The sequence below is a fragment of the Oncorhynchus nerka genome, linkage group LG3, assembly GCF_034236695.1.
Source record: "Oncorhynchus nerka isolate Pitt River linkage group LG3, Oner_Uvic_2.0, whole genome shotgun sequence".
Lineage (NCBI taxonomy): Eukaryota > Metazoa > Chordata > Actinopteri > Salmoniformes > Salmonidae > Oncorhynchus > Oncorhynchus nerka.
In genome coordinates this window covers 76,313,253-76,336,591 of record NC_088398.1, presented here as the reverse complement: position 1 = coordinate 76,336,591, position 23,339 = coordinate 76,313,253, and the positions used below count along the sequence as shown (strand labels likewise).

The 23,339-nt window shown below is 44.5% G+C and overlaps 1 protein-coding gene across 5 annotated transcripts in view; it reads left to right on the top strand.

Annotated features, from left to right (window-relative positions):
* The window catches only part of LOC115117816 (tensin-1-like), a 351,789-nt gene that overhangs the window by 308,538 nt on the left and 19,912 nt on the right, over nucleotides 1-23,339 (top strand). For all 5 annotated transcript variants that reach the window (XM_065015952.1, XM_065015960.1, XM_065015958.1 and 2 more), the window contains 9 exons: nucleotides 682-2,310; nucleotides 10,070-10,263; nucleotides 10,397-10,523; nucleotides 13,622-13,723; nucleotides 14,884-15,061; nucleotides 15,292-16,877; nucleotides 17,942-18,028; nucleotides 20,374-20,505; nucleotides 20,904-20,999. In XM_065015952.1, the coding sequence (XP_064872024.1) occupies nucleotides 682-2,310; nucleotides 10,070-10,263; nucleotides 10,397-10,523; nucleotides 13,622-13,723; nucleotides 14,884-15,061; nucleotides 15,292-16,877; nucleotides 17,942-18,028; nucleotides 20,374-20,505; nucleotides 20,904-20,999 (4,131 nt within the window). The remainder of the gene's footprint in view (nucleotides 1-681; nucleotides 2,311-10,069; nucleotides 10,264-10,396; nucleotides 10,524-13,621; nucleotides 13,724-14,883; nucleotides 15,062-15,291; nucleotides 16,878-17,941; nucleotides 18,029-20,373; nucleotides 20,506-20,903; nucleotides 21,000-23,339) is intronic.

Genomic DNA, 23,339 nt, shown 5'->3' with positions numbered 1-23,339 from the left:
TTTGCTGAAAAAAAATGATATTCAAGATACCAAAAATATTTACTATATGTCCAAAAACATTTGAATAATATAGAGTACATTACATTTTTACCATTATACATGATATACTGCAACCCTCCATCATCCATAAACAACACCTGTTCTGCCAGTCACATTCTGATAAAGGTATCCACATCCCTGGGTTGATTCTCTTTTCAGTTCACTGCAGCTAGCGACTGGAACGAGCTGCAGAAAACACTCAAACCGGATAGTTTTATCTCTACATTCAAAGATTCAATCATGGACACTCTTTCTGACAGTTGTGGCTGCTTGTCTCTACCATCTTGCACTTTGTGCTGTTGTCTGTACCCAATAATATTTGTACCATGTTTGTTCTGCTACCATGTTGTTATCATGTGCTGTGTTGTCATGTTTTGCTGGCATGCTATGTTATTGTCTTAGGTCTCTCTTTATGTAGTGTTGTCTTGTCTCTCTTGCCGTGTGTTTTGTCCTATATTTGTATTTTTATTCCCAGCCCCAGTCCCCGCAGGAGGCCAGGCCATCATTGTAAATAAGAATTTGTTCTCAATTGACTTGCCAAGTTAAATAAAGGTTAAATATGTTTTTTAATAAAAACTACTGTGCAGTCTTCTCCATCTCTTTGTAACCACCCTCTCCCTCTCCATGTCTTTCTCTCCCCAGACGTCATACACACCCAGGGCCCTCTGGACGGCAGCCCCTATGCTAAAGTCCGCAAGAAGGAGTCCATCGAGGATGCGGTCACTGCCAACGACCTCCTGCCCACCTCCACCGAACACGTCCTACCCACGGTTGACCACGCCCTGTCGGTGAGCAGCGACTCAGGCAACTCCACCGCCTCCATCAAGACCGACCGCACTGATGAGCCAGCCCCAGCAGCAGCAGCCCCACCAGTGAGCCAGCTGCCAGCAGCCCAGGAAGAGGCCCCAGTCTCGGGCACGGTCCTGGCCGTCCAACTCATCAGTCCCCAGGAGAAGCAGGAGCTGGAGCAGCTGCTCAGTGGCCTGGAGGGCCCCATGCATTGCCAGGGCTACCTGTCCTCTCCCTCGGGCGGAGGGATGGGGATAGGACTAGGGGGAGGGGGAATACTACACCTGGTGCCCGCCCAAGTTCATGTGAATGGTCACAACAGCAGCATGGACAGAGAAACAGATATTCTGGATGACGAGGTGGAACTGCCCACCAGCCAGGAAGGTAACAGCATGGATAGCTTGGGCACTCTGTCATCCCTGGAAGGGAGAGCCACGCCAGCAGACCTCTACTACCAGGCTGAGATGGTTATCAACGGGCATGACAAGGTCCCCTATCTAGAGAGGAGCATCCCAGACGGGCCCCCGGAAAACATTGTCATCAATGTCGCAATAGGCTCAAATGATGTGGCTGACCAGGTTCCCGTCACCTTAGTGCGAAGCCTCTGCTCAGCTCAGGATGGGACAGGTGAGTCAGTTCCCCCGGCAAGCGATCACATTATCAGCCAGAATGGAAACCTGTATTGCTCACAGTCATTCGCTGCAGACCAGAATCCCCTCCCTCGAGCGCCAGCACGCAACACCAGCAGTCGTAACGCCGTCCAACGTGGGCTCAACGTGTGGCAGCAATATGGCGTCCCAGAAGAGCCGGTGATGGACGGGGTGTATTTTGGCTCTCCTCCACCCTCCATACCTCTACAGAGCCACCACAGCATGCCCCACTTCCCCCACCAGCAGACTGCCTCACAGCAGGAGATTGAGCAGTCCATTGAGGCCCTCAACCTGCTGATGCTGGACCTGGACCCCGGCCGCCTGTTGGGGCAAGTGCCGAAGTCCCAGAGTGCCCCGGGAGATAACAAGGAGGTGGTGACCACACAACCATCCTTTTCCCAGTCCCTGGCCAGGCCCTCCTACCAGGCTGACTCAGCTATCTCAGGAAGCCCTGCACCCAGTCTAGCTCAGGTCATGCTGAGGTCCTCCCCTTTCCAGCCGTCCACGTCTCCAGAGCCCTCTGCCATCCAGAGACCAACAGCCATCTACCACCCTGGTCCCTCTGTAGCCCCCATCCCTGGCTTCCCCACTGAACCTTTCAGCCAAGAGGCAGCCAGAACCAGCTCTCCCACCCAGGTCCCCAGTAGCGTGGGCCAGCTGCAGCTGAAACCCATCAACGTGTACCCCCCCAGCATCGTGTACCCGTCCCTGTCCTCGGAGCTCCGGGAGCCCCAACAGAGCCCCAGTGCCACGTTCTCATCACCCAATCCCAGAGATGCAGAGCCTGATGAAGCGTTCAACGTGGAGGGCCTAGTAGCCCAGCGTGTGTCAGGTAAGACTGCAGAACTTATGTGTTGTCATTGGCATATACAGTAGGTGTGATTTCATAAACAAAGGAAACAGGGAGGTGATATTCAAGTCGAGGACACATTAGGTGTGATTTCATAAACAAAGGAAACAGGAAGTGATATTCAAGTCGAGGACACAGTAGGTGTGATTTCATAAACAAAGGAAACAGGGAGGTGATATTCAAGTCGAGGACACATTAGGTGTGATTTCATAAACAAAGGAAACAGGAAGTGATATTCAAGTCGAGGACACAGTAGGTGTGATTTCATAAACAAAGGAAACAGGGAGGTGATATTCAAGTCGTGGACACATTAAGTGTGATTTCATAAACAAATGAAACAGGAAGTGATATTCAAGTCGAGGACACAGTAGGTGTGATTTCATAAACAAAGGAAACAGGAAGTGATATTCAAATTGAGGACACAGTAGGTGTGATTTCATAAACAAAGGAAACAGGAAGTGATATTCAAGTCGAGGACACAGTAGGTGTGATTTCATAAACAAAGGAAACAGGGAGGTGATATTCAAGTCGAGGACACATTGAGTGTGATTTCATAAACAAAGGAAACAGGGAGTGATATTCAAGTCGAGGACACAGTAGGTGTGATTTCATAAACAAAGGAAACAGGAAGTGATATTCAAGTCGAGGACACATTAGGTGTGATTTCATAAACAAAGGAAACAGGAAGTGATATTCAAGTCGAGGACACATTAGGGTATTAAAAGAGAGAAACAAAAAACGTTCATGAATATGTATGAGACGCTAACAGAGAACATGGTAATAGTTTTCTCCTGAAACTGAGCACTTATGACACATTCTTTCCTTTACAGTTTTTTATTTTATTTTATTTTTTTACCTCACAAAGCGATGAACAGAAAACATCTATCTGTAAAAACACAAGAGTAACCCTCAGAATATCCAATGGGAGGTCAGCTTGACAGCTTGATGCACCGGCGTTGTTATTGATATAAGCCCCGTGAGGTCACAATGAAGCCATTGTGACCTCACAATGCTACGGCTCTTAATAAGCCTCACTGAAATAGTTTTTAATAGTGATGCAGAACTATGCCAACAAACACAAGGGTAAACTGTCAATGACATTATGAAACCATTTGAATGTATTCTGCCTGGGTGGCCAACCCTTTTCCAGGAGAACAACCCATGTACCTTACATACATGGTAGTTGTGCCGCTTGACAAGCTTTCCAAAGTGCATATTTCAGCTAATCGCATCTCATGACAGTCTGCGTTAGCAGTGAGCTCATCAGTCATCGCACATGCTCACAGGATGAGCTCTCGCCAACGGAGCAAGTTCGCTGGCTTAACCAAACACAGTTCTACAGTGTGGAAACCTGCCATAAAGCCAACAGAGAATAGTGATATGGAAACGTATTGCTAAGCTGTGAAGGGACAGCTCTGATTCAACTGTTAGACAGGGACTGTTACAATAATGGAGTTGAATAGAATAGAAAGCATTAATGCATCTTCTTGATTCTGAAATGATGAGTTTCGGTGAAATAGCATTATAGCCGGACAGTGATAATGCTTTTACACACAATAAGCACCATTATGACCGGACAGTGATAATGCTTTTATACACAATAAGCACCATTATGACCAGACAGTGATAATGCTTTTATACACAATAAGCACCATTATGACCGGACAGTGGTAATGCTTTTATACACAATAAGCACCATTATGACCGGACAGTGATAATGCTTTTATACACAATAAGCACCATTATGACCGGACAGTGATAATGCTTTTATACACAATGAGCACCATTATGACCAGACAGTGATAATGCTTTTATACACAATAAGCACCATTATGACCGGACAGTGGTAATGCTTTTATACACAATAAGCACCATTATGACCGGACAGTGATACTGCTTTTATACACAATAAGCACCATTATGACCGGACAGTGGTAATGCTTTTATACACAATAAGCACCATTATGACCGGACAGTGATAATGCTTTTATACAGAATAAGCACCATTATGACTGGACAGTGATAATGCTTTTATACACAATAAGCACCATTATGACCGGACAGTGATAATGCTTTTATACACAATAAACACCATTATGGCCAGACAGGTGTTTTTTTTTACACCACTATGGCCAGACAGTGATATAACTATCTTATTAATTTAACCAGGCAAGTCAGTTATGAACACATTCTTATTTACAGCGATGACCTACTGGGGAACAGTGGGTTAACTGCCTTGTTTAGGGGCAGAGCGACAGATTTTTACCTTGTCAGCTCAGGGATTTGATCCAGCAACCTTTCGGTTACTAGTCCAACGCTGTAACCACTAGGCTACCTGCCACCCCACTGTCTGGCCCATATGGCCAAACAGAGATAGTACTATGGTGGTTTTATACACAAATCTAATAAAACTTTATTTATAGGGCATTCACAACACACATTACTGTAAAATAACAAACTATAGGAGAGAATATTGCTCTCTAATATTACTGACATATTCACTGATATTCACTGGTCATGTCATGATATTCACTGTTCATGTCATGATAGTCACTGGTCATGTCATGATAGTCACTGGTCATGTCATGATAGTCACTGGTCATGTCATGATAGTCACTGGTCATGTCATGATAGTCACTGATCATGTCATAATAGTCAATGATTATGCCAGTAATTTCTCTCATAGATGTTAGACATTTCTGTCATATTGTGAGCGATTATGATTGTAATTCTGTACGTTTTTATATACTAGCAAATAACTTTTCTTATATTATATATTATTATATTTCCTTTCTGTGAACCATCTCTTCATCTCTCTACCTCTCCCTCATTCTCTCTTCTTCATCATCTTCATCCTCCTCATTCTCCCTCATCTTCACCATCTTCCTCCTCCTCATTCTTCTGCCGACTCCAATTATACCCCTGCTCTAACCAGAGTACTCGGTCCGAATGCAACGCCGACTCAGGGCTCCTCAGTCTGAGTACCGTCACTCCCTCTCCCTCTCTGGTTCGTTCCCTTCCTCCTCTCCTCCCCTGTTTTACCACTGACTCCTCTTCCAAATGAACCTTGCTGACTGTTTTTCCATGGCACTGACTCCTCTTCCAAATGAACCTTGCTGACTGTTTTTCCATGGCACTGCCTGCTAGTTTGCTGTTTGCATTTGTTGCTTCCTGTTATATCCCTTTCTTTCTGTCTCTGCCTCACTCTCTTTTTTTCCTCATTATCTTTCTTTCTCTCTCCCTCACTGTCTCTCTCTGTCTTGTCTCTCTCTGTCTCTCTTGCTCTGTTTCTCTCTCTCTCTCTATCTCTTGCTATGTCAATGTTATCTAATGTCCAGTTTTCCAATACACCGTCCTTCATCTTTGTTTGATGGAGGAAGCAGTTTGATGTTTATTTCTCAAGGTTAAGGCATCGACCCAACACAAAAAAAGCATTTGGGTAATATTTAAGTTTTAGAAGGACGAAATGAGGAAGCACAAAGGTGTCTCTATGCAGACTCGCAGCAGAGCGCATGTCACAACATACCTCCAGGGAACAATACTCAAGGCCAGGGAACACTGGCCTCTTTCAAGGCTGCTCTTTCCATCTTCTGTTTTTAACATTTCCATCACAAGCAAAGAGCACTAAATCTATGGGGACGGCTGCTTTAGACTCCCTTTTGAAAACATTGTGAAGGTCTTATCTGTTCATTAGAAGAGGTAGAATAGGATGCACAGTTCTTTTCTCTCAGGAACCTGGAGTGGTCTACAGAGTACTGTACTGTACTCCACAAAGTCAGAGTAGCCCTGGGAGTCCAAGGACTGTAATGAATGACCACATCCATTCTATTTACACTGAGTATACAAAACATTAAGAACACCTACTCTTTCTATGAGGTAGACTGACCAGGTGAATCCAGGAAAAAGCTATGATCCTTTATTGAGGTCACTTGTTACATCCACTTCAATCAGTGTAGATGAAGGGGAGGAGACAGGTTAAATCCACCAATCAGTGTAGATGAAGGGGAGGAGACAGGTTAAACAAGGATTTTTAAGCCTTGAGACAATTGATACATGGATTGTGTGTGTGTGTCATTCAGAGGGTGAATGGGTAAAACAAAATATTTAAGTGCCTTTGTACCAAGAACTGCAAAGCTGCTGGGTTTCTCATGCTCAACATTTTAATGTGTGTATCAAGAATGAACCACCACCCAAAGGACATCCAGCCAACTTGACACAACTGTGGGATGCATTGGCGTTGACATGGGCCAGCATCCCTGTGGAATGCTTTCGACACCTTGTAGAGAGCTTACCCTGACAAATTGAGGCTGTCAGACCTGGTCTACAGGAAGAAAAACACTTTGTTTGGGTATTTGGATACATACAGTACATAGATATGCTTGCAAGGGAATTCCCCTTAATTTTACCCCAGATAACCCTTCCTCACCATAACATAGTCCCTCACAGGAGCATATTCACAGCGCTGTGTAGGGAGATGAGTGCTAGCCCTGTCTTCATAAAATACTTTATCCCATTTCCTATGCCTTGGATCCATTTTATTCAATACAATATCTGTGTTTATATGGTTGAGAAACGAGGGGGAGGGGGAGAAGACAATTCCCCAAATATATCCTGGGAATCTCCGCTGTAACAGCTGGAAGCTATTAGCAATCGCCAGGGCAACGGCACAGTGTTTGACAGGCTCCGCTGTGCATACTGGGTCCATCTGTTTTCCGTGAATACAGGCCCGTTTGGGAGGGGGGGTTACCAGCTACACACTATTCACACACCAGTGCTTGAGATGTATATAACAATGCCCCTCCTCGATCCACAAATCAAAATCTGAACCCAGCCTGGACAATTTTACCTACCTCTTCCCCATACTGTTTATATTTATTTACTTTTCTGCTCTTTTGCACACCAATATCTCTACCTGTACATGACCATCTGATCATGTATCACTCCAGTGTTAATCTGCAAAATTGTAATTATTCGCCTACCTCCTCATGCCTTTTGCACACAATGTATATAGACTCTCTTTTTTTTATACTGTGTTATTGACTTGTTAATTGTTTACTCCATGTGTAACTCTGTGTTGTTGTCTGTTCACACTGCTATGCTTTATCTTGGCCAGGTCGCAGTTGCAAATGAGAACTTGTTCTCAACTAGCCTACCTGGTTAAATAAAGGTGAAATAAAAAATAAAATAAAAATGTGACACTACTTAAGCCGCACCATTGGAGGAAAATCAAGAGTAAATAAATGGGCATATGAATGGCATGTGTGCAGGTTTTGCCGTTTTAGGCCTACTCTTAGATCCTACTCTTAGATCCTACTCTTAGATCCTACTCTTAGATCTTGTCACGGTACTGTTTAGGTATGCAGAAAATTGGGTTCCGACAAAATACAATTTAGCCTTGTTCACGCCTTAATGCTCAAATCAGTTTTGTTTTTCAAATCCGTTTTGGAATACTGACTGTCCAAACTACAAGTTACAAGTGACCAAATAGGATTTGCGTGTGTCCAGACAACAGTCATTTGATGACATGGCAATGCTACTTGTTATAGTTACGATGGGTGTGTGTGCAGTGATGTAGGCTGATTGTTGGTGGTGCTCATGCTTTCTATCACTCAGAAGTTATGTAGCAAGTTATAAGGTGACAACAATACCTGTCATGGACGTTTCCCAGTTGCTTTGAATGTTCAAAATCATAGTGTAAGAACACTTTTAAAGACTCAAAAGGATAAGATGACAAACAAGTTAGTGAATGTGCTAAAAAGCTAAACAGTGACCTAGCTAGCTAGTTGACTGCTGTGGCTAGCCAAAAATGACTAATTTGGAAAGTTGGATAAAAAACTAACGAGCTAGTAAGTTACTACATGCTCTTGACAAACTGTCAACAGAGTAGCTAGCAAGCGACAATATATGCCAAATAACAGTCTAAAAACCACTTGAGGGCAAATTCATCAGATTTGACACAAGTCGGATGGCCATTAATCAGATTTGTGTCTGTTTTTTTTCACAAAGGTGATTTGAAATGTGGCTAGTAATATATGTGCTTTTTGGCTGTTCATACTGCAGCAAAAATAACAGATTTGAATTGGATATGCACTAGTTATACTAGATTTCTGTTGATGTGTATACAGTGTTGTGCGTTAGACAGACAGGATGTTAGTTGGCCTCTTAGAAGACTGCCATCCTTTGATACCACCTCCAAAACCCCTGTGTAGTTTTTTTTTACATGCGGTTTAAGGTTGTGGAATATGGAGATGTCTCCTCAGAGTCATGAATATGACTTGAAGTACCCAAACACATAAGGAATGTTTGACTCTTGTATGACCAAAGAGGCCAGATCTATTCTGACAGTAACTATAAACATCTTAGTTTCCCACAGCTGCAGGCTAATGCTATCGCTAACTTTTCCCCTGTGGATATATCGCCTGGTTTATCCAGCCAGAGGCTGAGCTAGGACTCGTAAATATTTTTCACGGTTTCCATAACAGTCGACTCTCTCACTAGGGTGTGTTTGCATGCTTTTCCATCTTCGGGACGGTATGTCAGAACTTCAGGCCAGAAGAATCCATGAATCAGACAGATAGTTTGCAGACAGTCAGTGCTAGCTACGGAGTATATTGCATTATACCTGAACAAAAAAAGCAATGGAGGTGTTTATGCGCAATTTTCAGTGACTCTCAAAGAGAATATTTACTTTAAACTTGAAGAACCCAGGGAAACATTTAACATATGTTTAGGAAAAGCTGGATTTGACACAAAACATACAATAGGTAGAATCTTTACATTAACCTAATGTCTATGGTTACAAATGTTTTATTATTTTATTTTATTTAACCAGGCAAGTCAGTTAAGAACAAATTTTTATTTTCAATGACGGCCTAGGAACAGTGGGTTAACTGCCTGTTCAGGGGCAGAACGACAGATTTGTACCATGTCAGCTCGGGGGTTTGAACTTGCAACCTCCCGGTTACTAGTCCAACACTCTAACCACTAGGTTACCCTGCCGCCCCATGAACAAGTTCCCTCTAAATGTTCCCTCCAAAAACATTCCCTCCACATATTGTGCCTGTTTAGATTTTTCCTCCTCCTTTTTCCTTTCCTAAAGCCGTGCAAAGCCGGATGTTCACTTCCCATAGTCACTACCTGTTTTCAGCAAAACCACCTACAGTACCTCACCCGGCCATACAGTAACTAACACATTAGGATAACGCTCTTACACAAATCCTGTTTGTTTTACACTGGCAGCTCTCTCTCCTTCCCTCCAAACCCACCCATTGAAATCAGCTTACTGGACCCTTTGAGGTTCATCCAAAACATTAGCAACCGCCACAGAGCATTACCCAGATAACAACAATTACAAGTGTAGACTGTTTCACTGATGTACCAGCAAGTTCCTGATAATGTTGTGGCATTCAAGGGGAACATTGATCCTCACTGTTCCCAACTGAACAACCCCAGAGCTCTTATAAACAGTGCCTGATTGTAGTGAGAAAGTTCTGATCCGAGTATTCAACATCATGTAGCATTTTGAAAGGTCATCTTTGCCGTTTCTAACAAGTTACTTTGTAAGTGTAACTATTATGTCGTTCCTGTGGATAAATGGCTGTTCGAAACAATGCCGGTTTGCAGTGAAGAGTTGCATGATAATGATGTCTTTTTGCAAACAATTTTTTTTTATTTTTACAAACCACTTGTGTGCAATGTGAGCGATTTGTGATCAAATGTGACCTCTGAATGATCTTGGCAGGTGTCCAGTCTTGTGGGACGTCATTGGACGAGGCATCGGCCCCGCCCCATCACCGCACCACTAGTGAGAGACAATGCATCAACGGCCACGACGAAAGCTCTTCCTACCAACCCCCGGTCCGCTCCCCTATTCGCTGCGTCTCCCCGGAGTTCGTCAACACCATAGCGCTGAATCCCGGGGGGCGTCCCAAGGAGGTAGAACGCTCCCGCTCCTAGGCCTAACCTTCTCAAGTGTGTCTCACATTATGATTATAGAGATGTGACGGCCATAATGAAAACTAATATATGTGTGTTTCTGTGCGTGTCTCCGTGTTTTCCCTCCCTCCAGAGACACATCCACAGCTACAGAGAGGCCTTTGAGGAGTTGGATGGAGGCCAAATCAGCCCCACTGTTGGTGGTGAGGTGTTCCCCCCTGCCTTCCCCGTCTCGCCACAAACCCCTTACTTCAACCTGTGTAAGTCTCCCCTCTGGCTGGCTGAGTGCGCTGTGGAACTCAGGGCTTTTACCATAGGGAATATTTAATGTTCAGCGTTTACCTCGGTGTGAACATCTAAAGAAATGTCCTACAGAAGGAAGTACCATTACATTTGACCTATATGACGAAACAAATCGAAAGTCTAACTGTATAGGCTATTATAAGACATCATGAGAATGGCATGTTACATTCAGGTATGTACAGGTCCACAGTGTAGAAACTATACAACTGATATTATGATCAATAACTTCAGGGTGGAATTAGTCTAGCTTTATCTGGTCGGTTTTAATTATTCAATTATAACATTTTTCGTCTTCATCTCAAAAAATAATAGGCTGCATCTCCCATTCAACCCTGTTTAGATGTAGGGCTAGTTAACTACATTTCCCACATGACCAAATTCATTTCAAACCCATTCAGACAGATTTGAGTAGGTGGTGAAGGATAAGTCCTAATAAGGCCACATTGTTTGCCATTGCCTCAGCTCATAGAAAAGCTTGAGTCACCCTGTCAGACTGAATCCCACTTCTCTCCTGCCTTCCAGGCAGTAATTCATTGTGATGGGAAATGTGCTGCCATCCACAGATCAACATGTCCTGGGACTCCACAAGTCTTCTGATGCATTTAGTAGACACCTCTTCCATGTGAAAGATAGGCGCTGTCTAATTTCTTGATTTTATTCAGTGCCTGACATCATGTTAAGGCATTTTAAAAAAAAACTACCTTTATTTAACTAGGCAAGTCAGTTAAGAACAAATTCTTATTTACAAGGATGGCCTAGGAACAGTGGGTTAACTGCCTTGTTCAGAGGCAGAATGACAGATGTTTACCTTGTCAGCTCAGGGATTTGATCTAACAACCTTTCAGTTACTGGTTCAACTCTCTAACCACTAGGCTACCTGCCGCCCCGAGCTGGATCTGCACACAAACAATAGTGTGAGTTGTGGCTTCATCTTGGCATTAAACTACTTTTGAGGTCAGGAAACGTTTGACTGTGGTGATTTATGGAGTGAACTATCCCTTTAAATACCATGTCAGTGAGCATCTCTAACAGTTACCTCATCTCCCCCTGGGCAAGGGCCTAAAAACGCCCTCAAAGGTGTGACTCCCATGAAGATTTATGATTTATTTACTCTTTCAATATAAGAAGATTCAACTCAAGTATGTTTCCACTTAAATGCATCTACTAGTAGTATGCTTTAACTCAAGTATACAGCCCACATTCAACATTATTAGGGGTATGGAAAGCTGATGTTTGGACCAGTGTTTAGGGCTACCCTGATCCACATCACCGGCACATCCACGGTCCCATATCACCTCTAGACATTTAGAGCGTCCCCCCCCAACCAATCATGACCCATCAAAAAGTAGGGAATTTAGGTTGTCATACAGAACAAAGAATTGATTGGGATTATTTGGTAAGTGGAGGATGACGCACGTTCCGAGTCTCACTGTTGATGGTGTCGGCCATGTTGGTCGAGGCTAAGTGACCCTAGCTCTCCCCTTCTGCCTATCATAGCATCCTGCACCACTTTACTCAGCATGCCACTGAAGAGCAGTACCTCTTAAGACATAGGAGCCCCTTCTGGACTTGAGGTCTACTCCACATTAAGGAAACATACACTTATTCACTAATGGTCATTCTCACACACACACACACACAGACACACACACAAACACACACACACGCACACACACACACACACACGCACGCACGCACGCACACACACACACGCACGCACGCGCACGCACGCACGCACACACACGCACACACGCACGCACGCACACACACACACACAAACTATTTTCTAAATACTTAAACCTCACTGTTCTAAAGGTACTTCATGTGACTGTGGTCATATACGTCATATATGTATTCCTTTTGCCATCAATTTGCTAGGCACCAACTTTTCCTGCAGCAGCCTATCTTGTCTTATCTTGTCTTATCTTGTCTTATCCTGCCTTAATCTTGTCTTATCTTGTCTTATCCTGTCTTATGCGGTCTTATCTTGACTTATATTGCCCTATCTTGTCTTATCCTCTCTTATGCGGTCTTATCTCAACTTATATTGCCTTATCTTGTCTTATCCTGTCTTATGCGGTCTTATCTGGATTTATATTGCCTTATCTTGTCTTATCCTGTCTTATGCGATCTTATCTGGACTTATATTGCCTTATCTTGTCTTATCCTGTCTTATGCGGTCTTATCTGGACTTATATTGCCTTATCTTGTCTTATCTTATATTGTCTTATCGGGTCGTTTCTTGTGTTTTCACACATACTGCATGTCAGTGAGTCACTGTTGTTGTTTTCTTTGTATCCGTGTTGTCACTCTTCAGTGTCTTGCTCTGAATTTGTGTGCATGGCGCACCTCTGCTCACGTCCTGCTATGTGTGTTGTGACAGTACACTTACATTACATTTAAGTCATTTAGCAGACGCTCTTATCCAGAGCGACTTACAAATTGGTGCATTCACCTTATGACAGTGTCACTCAGAGGCTTTTCACACTGTGATAGGTCACCTGCATGGCCCTCCCATAGAGCATGAGGCATGGGCACACCCCTCACACCTCTAGCAGTGTCCATCATGATATTACACATGTTTGTTGTGTGTCACCGTGTCACATTTAGTTGTTGTGATGTCTTGACAGCTCAGCACCTGTACGCACCATTATGAAAACACACACATTGGCTTTCCCGGGCCTGGACTAAAAATATATTTCAAACAGTGTTCTCCATTGAGCTTTTTATTCCAGGACTATGGTTATTCTGGGTCCGTGAAACCAGTCCTTTATGTTTCTATTCAAGAGGCATCTGATGAGCTCATAGAACACGTGCAGCAATGAGCAACCTGTCTTGGAATTCGGGATTCTAACAGTTGAATGAATGTAGGCTTCGTACCTTACATAGATACAAACCAGCAAACACACACACACAGAGGTACAAAATGAAAAGTGCAGGTGTTTACTGTCAAGACTGTTGTAGTGAAGCATGCTAAATGCTAAGTCATGCTAAGTCATGCTAAGTCATGCTAAGTCATGTTGCTAAAGTGTTATGCTTCTTTTTTTTCTCCTAGGCCAAGCTCGTTCCCCTCCAGGTCTGATGAAGACCCCTCTCTCTGCCTTGGGCCTCAAACCCCACAACCCAGCTGAGATCCACCTCAACCAGAGTGGATCAGGTGAATTAGCATAACGTATTCTATTATCATAGCAGTGCTCCATTCATGGGCTGGAAGAGCCTGTTAGAATAGCATCATGCACCCTCTGTAGCACGTTAGCATGGCACTCTGTTACTTACATAGCATAGTGCTAAAATATAAGCATTTGTTAGCATAGTGCCACACCCTTGAGGCCTCACCAATGTTAGCATAGCAACCTATCTTTCATTTGAGATTCTAGTAACATAAGTAGGAACATGGTCATTGAGCATGTCTACTGTTTACCCGTTAAACTATAACTATAGCCCCTTCACTGTATAAATCACCTCTTCATTTTGGTTTTACAAGCCCTCTTTCTTGGTCAGCTCACCAGTAAATTGAAGATTGTTTATGTCTCATATGTGGTTATATTGGGGTTGATTTGATTGACCTAGGAATGTGTATAAAATCTTGATTTATGGCCCATCTTCATAGGGGTTGCATGTTAATCCAGTCTTCAAAGCTACGCTTCCTTTTGGATCCCATATTTACACAGCCGACAGGCTAAATGTGAGAGAGACCCAATAAATATAATTTTAATAAATGACCATGTGCTCTTTTTCATCCTCTCTTCTTGGCCTTTATGTAGTGTTTGCTTCTAGTAGAGGCAGGAGCAATAAGATCTCCTTACTGGATGAGGGTTCTAGGAGAGATGTTTGACTTGGCTCATGAGATGTGGGACCCCTCTGCTTTGTTGTTCCTTCTATGCTGACTGTTTCCAACATTTGAGTAATTTAGCAGACGCTGATATCCAGAGCGATTTACAAAAACAATCAGGGATAAATGCCTTGCTCAAGGGCACAGACAGATATTTAACCTAGTCGGCTCAGAGATTTGAACCAGCAACCTTTCGGTTACACACACACACACACACACACACACACACACACACACACACACAGTTTTCCCCAAAGTACAGGATGACTTGATTTCAAAGCAACTCTATAATAATGAATTCAGTAGGTGAAGAAAACAAAGAATGTTTGAAATGTAAAAGATAAATGATTCATGTTGGCATGTTTACAAGGACAGTGTCACTGTTTAGGAGGCAAGTGTAGCATTCCTGTGAAGCCAGCATTATCTTCTCGACAGTATATACTGTAATGAAATCAGCCTTAATGGCCAACTCTGTATCTCTTCAGAGCCGTTGAGCTACGTGGAGTCAGTGGCCAGATCCGCTGTGGCCGGCGGGGGACCAGCAGGACCCCCCGTGACCCTCACCCCCCCAGGATGGACCTTGGCTAGGCAGACGACCCCTGACCCCTCCCCAACCCTCAACCCCCTATTGTCTAGCTGCAGCCCCATGCACAGATCAGAGGGGTGAGTACGAAAAGAAACAACATTAAAGTCATACTGTAGATTAAATGACATGAAACATACACTGGTTCCAGTACATGATATTGATAAGGAGCCAGTGTTCCTGAATTATACTACATGTTTACAGATAGCAAGGGACCATAGATGTTATTACCGCATGTATTTAATTCTACTGTAGGTATCTTTCTAAACGCTGTGTTTCATGAATCTCTCCCCACCCCTTGCTCCATCAGAGAACCCCCGTTGGCTGACAGCAGTGCGATCATCCCCTCGCAAGCGTCCATTGACTCCAGCTTAAGCTCCTTTCCTTCTGAGGGCACATATCCCATCGACTCCCCCACCCCTATCCCCATTGCCACTCCCACCCCATACCTCCAGGCCCTGGGCTCCCCATCTCCCTTCCTTCAAGCCCTGGGAACCCCCACCTCCTCCTACCTGAGCTCCACCTACCCCACCCTGTCTTACATGTGTTCCCCCACCACCACACCCTCCTGGGACCTGGGTCACAGTGGCCTTATGGGGAGCTATGTCTCCCCGGACCCCAGCCCCCCGCTCCAGCCAGAGGCATCTGCCCGGGAAAGCCTTGTGGACATCCTCCCCTCGTTAAGATCAGGAAGTCTCCACACACTGCATCGTGACCCCAACACCTCATCTAGCATCCCCTCCCTCCAACATCGGCAACAGCCCACCAATCAGTGCAGCCCTGTCATGGGCCACCAGCCCTCTCCGGCCAATGGCTTTGTGGAGTTTGGGATCACTGGGATGGTAATGACAGGAAGTCCCGTGTTGGGCCGCCACCACTATAACCCATGTATGTCCCAGGGAGCACAGTCTAGCCCAGTGCTGAGCCAACAACCGTCCCTGATGCAGGCCTCCCAGGACAGCACCATGCTCAGTTGCCAGCCCTCCCTCACCCACAGCCAACCCATCCAGTCCAGTATCCAGAGTAGTCCGGTTCTGGGCCTACATCCATCCCTCACCTACAGCCAACCCATCCAGTCCAGTATCCAGAGTAGTCCGGTTCTGGGCCTACATCCATCCCTCACCCACAGCCAACCCATCCAGTCCAGTATCCAGAGTAGTCCGGTTCTGGGCCTACATCCATCCCTCACCTACAGCCAACCCATCCAGTCCAGTATCCAGAGTAGTCCGGTTCTGGGCCTACATCCATCCCTCACCTACAGCCAACCCATCCAGTCCAGTATCCAGAGTAGTCCGGTTCTGGGCCGACATCCATCCCTCACCTACAGCCAACCCAACCAGTCCAGTATCCAGAGTAGTCCGGTTCTGGGCCTACATCCATCCCTCACCTACAGCCAACCCATCCAGTCCAGTATCCAGAGTAGTCCGGTGCTGAGCCGACATCCATCCCTCATTCACCAGCAGGGCAATGGTAGTAGTCCGGTGCTGGGCCGACACCCGTCCCTCGGCCAGATGTCACAATGCAGTCCAAGTCTGGACCGACACCCAATTCTGCATAGTAGCGGCTACACCACCCCGGACGAAAGGCAGGGCACCCTGTCCCGTCAGAGCTGCTCCTCTGGGTACAACCCGCCCTCCACGCCCTCCTTCCCCGTCTCCCACGCGGGCTATCTGGACGAGGGGATGATGATGGGGGTACGGCAGGGCAGTCCGGCCCCACAGGCTCAGCCCCAGCTACCGGAGAAGAGGCGAATGTCCATTGGGGAGAGGCCCAATGGGGGGCTCTCGTACGGGACACTGAATGGAAAAGTGTCCTCCCCCATGTCGAGTGGAGGCAGCACGCCCAGCACTAGCTACTTTCATACACTGCCAGACTTCTCCAAGCTTAACATGACTGGTAAGACCAGCTTGAAAACCCTCTTAAAACATAGCTACTGAAGCAGCAAAGAACATCCCCAACTAGCACAGACATCCCTAGCAAAACAGGAAGTTAAGATCAGTGTATTTTCAAGGACGATATGTTTTTTTAAGTGGGTAATTAACATGAAACTAAGCTGATTTTACCATCTCATAAACAATATTTTTTGGGGGTAACTTTTGATATGTGTTTAGCCACAATTGAGGTTTTTCTACAAATAAGATGTTTGTGAAAATTGTTAACCATTGCATTCCTGAAGTATAATTACACTAGTACCTAACTACCTAACTGCAATGTAAATCCATCTGTTTTCCTACTCTAGTTTTTCAGTGAAACCAGATGAAGTGATTAGTTCTAGTAAAGTATAGTGAGGTAACGTGAATGCGGTCATACTCCAATGGTTTTAGCCGAGCAGGAGCTCAGTTGGACTTACTTCTCTCTGTAAACACATTGCAGACCAGATGAGGGAATGAATGCACTCCAAGGCAGCCCAGCCAGGCCCAGATGCTAGTCTGAGATAGAACTGGCATCTGGCCCAGAACCTTGGTTGGCGGCCATTTCTGCGTCCGCAGTGGTTTCACAGCTCCAGTCTGTGTCATACTGAGTATACTCAGAGCAACTACTTATATGGTCGCAGATATAGATACTGGCTTGTTTGCGAGAGTTGGCTCTAGGAGGTAACTCGCTAATAGCGCAGATTGACTAATCTCTACACAATAAGGAGCTGATTTCAGTTGATTTATAGATTATCTTTGACGGTTCTTGGTCAGGATGACCCTCGTGAAGCATCACTGCTGCTCTCTTGGTCCAGGTCTCTCTTGAAAAATAGATGCTTATCTCAACCAGACTAACCTGGTTAAATAAAGGTTAAATAAATAAATCACAGAGACCCAAGACTTGATTCAATGTAATGTGACATGCAGCATTCACGCAGTATCGTTCGTATAAACATACCCTTTTAAATATGGCCCATCAAAGGGTTACTGTGGAAATGCCAGGTAAGTCGACATGGTTTCAACACAACTTCTAATTTCTTGTCCTAGACGGGAGTCCAGAGACCAGGCTGAATGTAAAGTTTGTTCAGGATACGTCCAAGTTCTGGTACAAGCCTGATATCTCCCGTGAACAAGGTGAGTGTGAATGTTGTCATGGGGGAAGAGATTAAACGTAACAATAGTTATCTTATCCCACTAGTTGTTCTTCTAGCTAGCATAAGGCCTATCTAAGATCAAATGTGGCCGAGAATGTTCTTTATTTAGTTAACCGTGAGATAGTTAGGATGTGTGTTTGATTTAAACCCTGTTGGATCCACCTGACACATCCACCCCGACACACACATGCCCTAATTTACCCTGTTCTGTTCAGTTCTGTTGTGTTTTATTGTGTTGTGTTCTGTTTTATTCTGTTCTATGGTGTTCTATTGTGTTCTGTCCAATTGTGTTGTGTTGTGTTCTATTGTATTCTATTGTGTTCTGTTGTGTTGTGTTCTATTGTGTTCTGTTGTGTTCTGTTCTATTGTGTTTTATTGTGTTCTGTTGTGTTGTATTCTATTGTGTTCTGTTGTGCTGTGTTCTATTGTGTTTATTGTGTTGTGTTGTGTTCTATTATGTTCTGTTGTGTTGTGTTTTATTGTGTTCTATTATGTTCTGTTGTGTTGTATTATATTATGTTCTGTTGTGTTGTGTTCTATTATGTTCTGTTGTGTTGTGTTCGATTGTGTTCTGCTGTATTGTGTTTTATTGTGTTCTGTTGTGTTCTATTGTGTTCTGTTGTGCTGTGTTCTATTATGTTCTGTTGTGTTGTGTTTTATTGTGTTGTGTTCTATTGTGTTATGTTGTGTTCTGTTCTATTGTGTTCTGTTATTTTCTGCTCTGTTGTGTTCTGTTATTTTCTGCTCTGTTGTGTTCTGTTCTATTATGTTGTGTTCTATTCTATTTTGTTCGGTTGTGTTGTGTTCTAATGTGTTCTGTCCAAGTATGTTCTGTTGTGTTGTGTTTTATTGTGTTCTATTGTGTTCTGTTGTGTTCTATTGTGTTCAATTGTGTTCTGTTCTGTTGTGTTCTGTTCTGTTGTGTTGTGTTCTATCCTGTTCTGTTATGTTGTGTTATATTGTGTTCTGTTGTGTTCTGTTCTGTTGTGTTCTGTTCTATTGTGTTGTGTTGTGTTCTGTTCTGTTTCTGTTCTATTGTGTTGTGTTCTATTGTGTTGTGTTCGGTTGTAAGGTCACTGTGAGGTCACTGCTGTTGGCCCCCACATCTACTTCTGCTCTCTCCTTTTGGATTACATCATCTGTGTTAAACACAAGCACATGCTCTGCTGTATTGACATCACACATTCAGACGCACACACACACAAATGAAAACACACAGACAGGCACACACAGAGACACGCACTCGCGAACAGACACACACAGACACAGACACACACACACCATACGTACTCAATTAAGGCCCGGGAACATCTGCATGTGATGTAGCTGTATCTGTCTTACTTAAAGTCTTTAAAATGTCATATTTGGACACATAGGGATATATAGAATTGCATGTTACAGACGCATTAAAAGTTATTTTGTCGAATAGACAACAGATTTCTGCTCTCCCCTGTAGTTACATTGAAATATGGGATCACAAAAGGCCCTCCTCGCCATGGAAAGTTTCCAATTCCCCTTCTTACTCCCCCTCTCCTCCTTCTCCCTCTTCTTCCTCTCCCTCTCCTCCTTCTCCCTATCCTCCTTCTCCCTCTCCTCCTCCCTCTCCTCCCTGTCCTCCTTCTCTCTCTCTTTCTCCTTCACCCTCTCCTCCCTGTCCTCCTTTCTCTCCTCCTTCTACCTCCCTCCCCTCTCCTTCTTCTCCCTCTCCTCCTTCTCCCTCTCCTCCTTCCCCCTCTCCTCTTTCTCCCTCTCATCCCTGTCTTCCTTTTCTCTCTCCTCCTTCTTCCTCCCCTCTCCTCCTTCCCCTCTCCCCTTCTCCTTCCCCTCTCATCCTTCTCCCTCTCCTCCTTCTCCTTCCCCCTCTCCTCCTTCTCCCTCTCCTCATTTTCCTTCCCTCTCTCCTCCTCCTCCCTCTCCTCCTTCTCCTTACCCCTCTCCTCCATCCATCCCTCCTCTGTCTCCCTCTACTTATGCTCCCTCTCCTCCTTCTCCCTTTCCTCCTTCCCCTTCTTCTACCTCTCCACCTTCCCCTTCTTCTCTTGTCCTCCTCCCTCTCCTCCTTCTCCCTCTCCTCCTTCCCTCTCTCCACCTTCTCCCTCTCGTCCTTCCCTCTCTCCTCCTTCTCCCTCTCCTCCTTCCCCCTCTCCACCGTCTCCCTCTCCTCCTTTCCTCTCTCCTCCTTCTCTTTCTCCTCCTTCTCCCTCTCCTTATCTTCCATTTCTGTCTTACATATTCCTTGCTTTCTCCCTGTCCTCCTTCTTACTTGCACCTGCGTGGATACTTGAAGTGGTATTTTATTGAATCACGTGTTATCGTGTATTGCAGCCATCGGCCTGCTGAGAGAGAAGGAGCCAGGGGCCTTTGTCATCCGGGACAGTCACTCCTTCCGAGGGGCCTATGGCCTGGCCATGAAGGTGGCCTCTCCTCCTCCTCCTACTGCTCAGCACTCCAAGAAAGGTACTAGATCACCAATGGGGCTCCATCTTCCATATACTGGTTAATAATATAACATCACACTGTCCCTGTAACTGATGGTGGAGAACCATCCTAGATACACACACACACACACACACACACACACACACACACACACACACACACACGAAGGGCGAGGATGTTCTGTGTAAACACATTTTATTTATCTACCAAGAGAACAGTTTTAAATAGCCACTAAGATCATCCTAGAACGTTAAACATTATATTTTAGTGTTTGGTCTGTTGTTGGTTAAAGAAATAAATCATTACCAATATAATAACTACACTATATAATACTTCCCCATATGAGGTGATGTCTACATACAACTAAAAACTGTCTCTCTGCGGTGTTGTTCACCACTGTGTTGTTGGTCCTGTAGCTGGTGACATCACTAACGAGTTGGTGAGGCACTTCCTGATTGAGACGAGTCCTAAGGGAGTGAAACTGAAAGGATGTCCCAACGAACCTTACTTTGGTGAGTCACATTTAACCCCTGCACACATATGCACACGCACACCAGGGGAGGCAAGCAGAGCATGGTAGGAGGAGATCGTCCCTCTGACGTTTTGAGAGGGAAGTGGGGAGAGGATGGGTGGATTGAAGAAGACTTTAGAGACGATAGAATATTTCTTTCAGAACTTTCAGGACCGGTCCTTCCGACAACAACATGGCATGTTTCTCAGATACGGTAACCGGGGGAAGAGTCAATTCCAGACATGAGTTTCATGATGTGGTTGTGGTGACTGACTCTTGGCTGTATTGGTCTGATGACTCTGATCTCCTCTCAGTGCTCTCCCTGTCCCGACGTTCTCCCATCCCATGATGTTTCATCCTAATTATAGGATGGGATCAGTGAAAGTCCATTTAGTATGGTTCAAATGCTCTCCTCTCGAATTTCATCCAGAGACCGCCTTACGTGCGTTGCTGTCTGTGTGTGTGTGTGTGAGACGAGTAGTGTGTGTGCATGCACGTGTAGGTGTTTAATGCTCTCCTCTCTAATTTCATCCAGAGACCGCCTTAAGTGCGTTGGTGTCTGTGTGTGTGTGTGTGAGACGAGTAGTGTGTGTGCATGCACGTGTAGGTGTTTAATGCTCTCCTCTCTAATTTCATCCAGAGACCGCCTTACGTGCGTTGGTGTCTGTGTGTGTGTGTGTGAGACGAGTAGTGTGTGTGCATGCACGTGTAGGTGTTTTATAAGCAAAAGTTCCTCCTTGTGCCAAAGTATGATCAAAAATAGGATGTTTCCAGAGGGCTGTGTCTTACGTCAGCTTCATTAAAGCTACAGGAGCCAATTCTGAGAAGGTGCGTGGGAGTCTGGCTTTAGCCTACTTAGCTCCAGACCTGGTTTCAAATACTATTTGAAATATTTCAAATACTTTTGCATTTGCTTTTTCCTGCCTGGAATGCCAGATTGGCGGGTTTTAAAGTAGTTATAATGATATTTCTATTTGAACCCTGGTCTGGTAGCTAGCTCCCTTCCCTCCCACATCTTAGCTGTTGTTAAATGAAGGTCCTTTTTTCCTCAAGTCGGTCCAAGTGTCAAATCTCGATATGAAATATGTATTCACACCCCTTGACTTTTTCCACATTTTGTTGTGTTACAAATTGGGATAAAAATGGATTACATTTTATTTTTATCTACACAAAATACTCTGTAATATCAACGTAAAATATATATATTATTTTTTTGTTGTGGGGGGATTACTGAAAAATAAAATACTAATATATCTTGATCTTAAGTATTGGGTATGTCTCTGTTCAAGCTCTGTCAAGTTGGTTGTTGATCATGCTAGACGACCATTTAAAAAAAAAAAATGTGTTTTTTAAATTGTAATTTTTGTATTATTATAATATTTTTTTACAACTTTTTACCCCTTTTTGGGGTCCAATTGGTAGTTACAGTCTTGTCCCATCGTTGTATCTACCGTACGGACTCGGGAGAGGCGAAGTTCGAAACATGACCCTGCCAAAAGCTGCTTTGCTTCTTGACACACTGCTTGCTTCACCCAGAAGCCAGCTGCACCAATGTGTTGGAGGAAACACCGTACACCTGGCGACACGAGTCAGCGTGCATGCGCCCAGAGTCGCTAGAGCATGATGGGACAAGGACGTCCCAGCCGGCCAAACCCTCCCCTAACCCGAATGACCCGGATGACGCTCAGCCAATCCTGTGCCCGCTCATGGGTCTCCTGGACGCGGCTGACTGTGACACAGCCTGGGATCAAACCCGGGTCAGTAGTGACACCTCTTAGAATGTTGCGCCACTCGGGAGGCACCACAATTTTCAAGTCTTGCCATAGATTTTAATGCCAATTTAAGTCAAAACTGTAACTAGGCCACTCAGGAACATTCAATGTCGTCTTGGTAAGTAACTCCATTGTATATTTGGCCTTGCGTTTTACATTATTGTCCTGCTGAATGGTGAATTAATCTCCTAGTGTCTGTTGGAAAGCAGACTGAACCAGGTTTTCCTCTAGGATTTAGCCTGTGCTGCTCTATTCCGTTTATTTTGATCCTAGACAACTCCAAGTCCTTGCTGATTAGTTAGATTTTTTTATGTGTTTTTTTAACCTTTATTTAACCAGGCAAGTAAGTTAAAAATAAATACTTATTTTCAATGACAACCTAGGAACAGTGGGTTAACTGCCTGTTCAGGGGCAGAATGACAGAATTGTACCTTGTCAGCTCGGGGATTTGAACTTGCAACCTTCCGGTTACTAGTCCAACACTCTAACCGCTACCCTGCCACCCTGATGACAAGTTTGTTATAGCAAATGGGTTAAATACGTATTATGTTAACACATTTCAGCTTTTC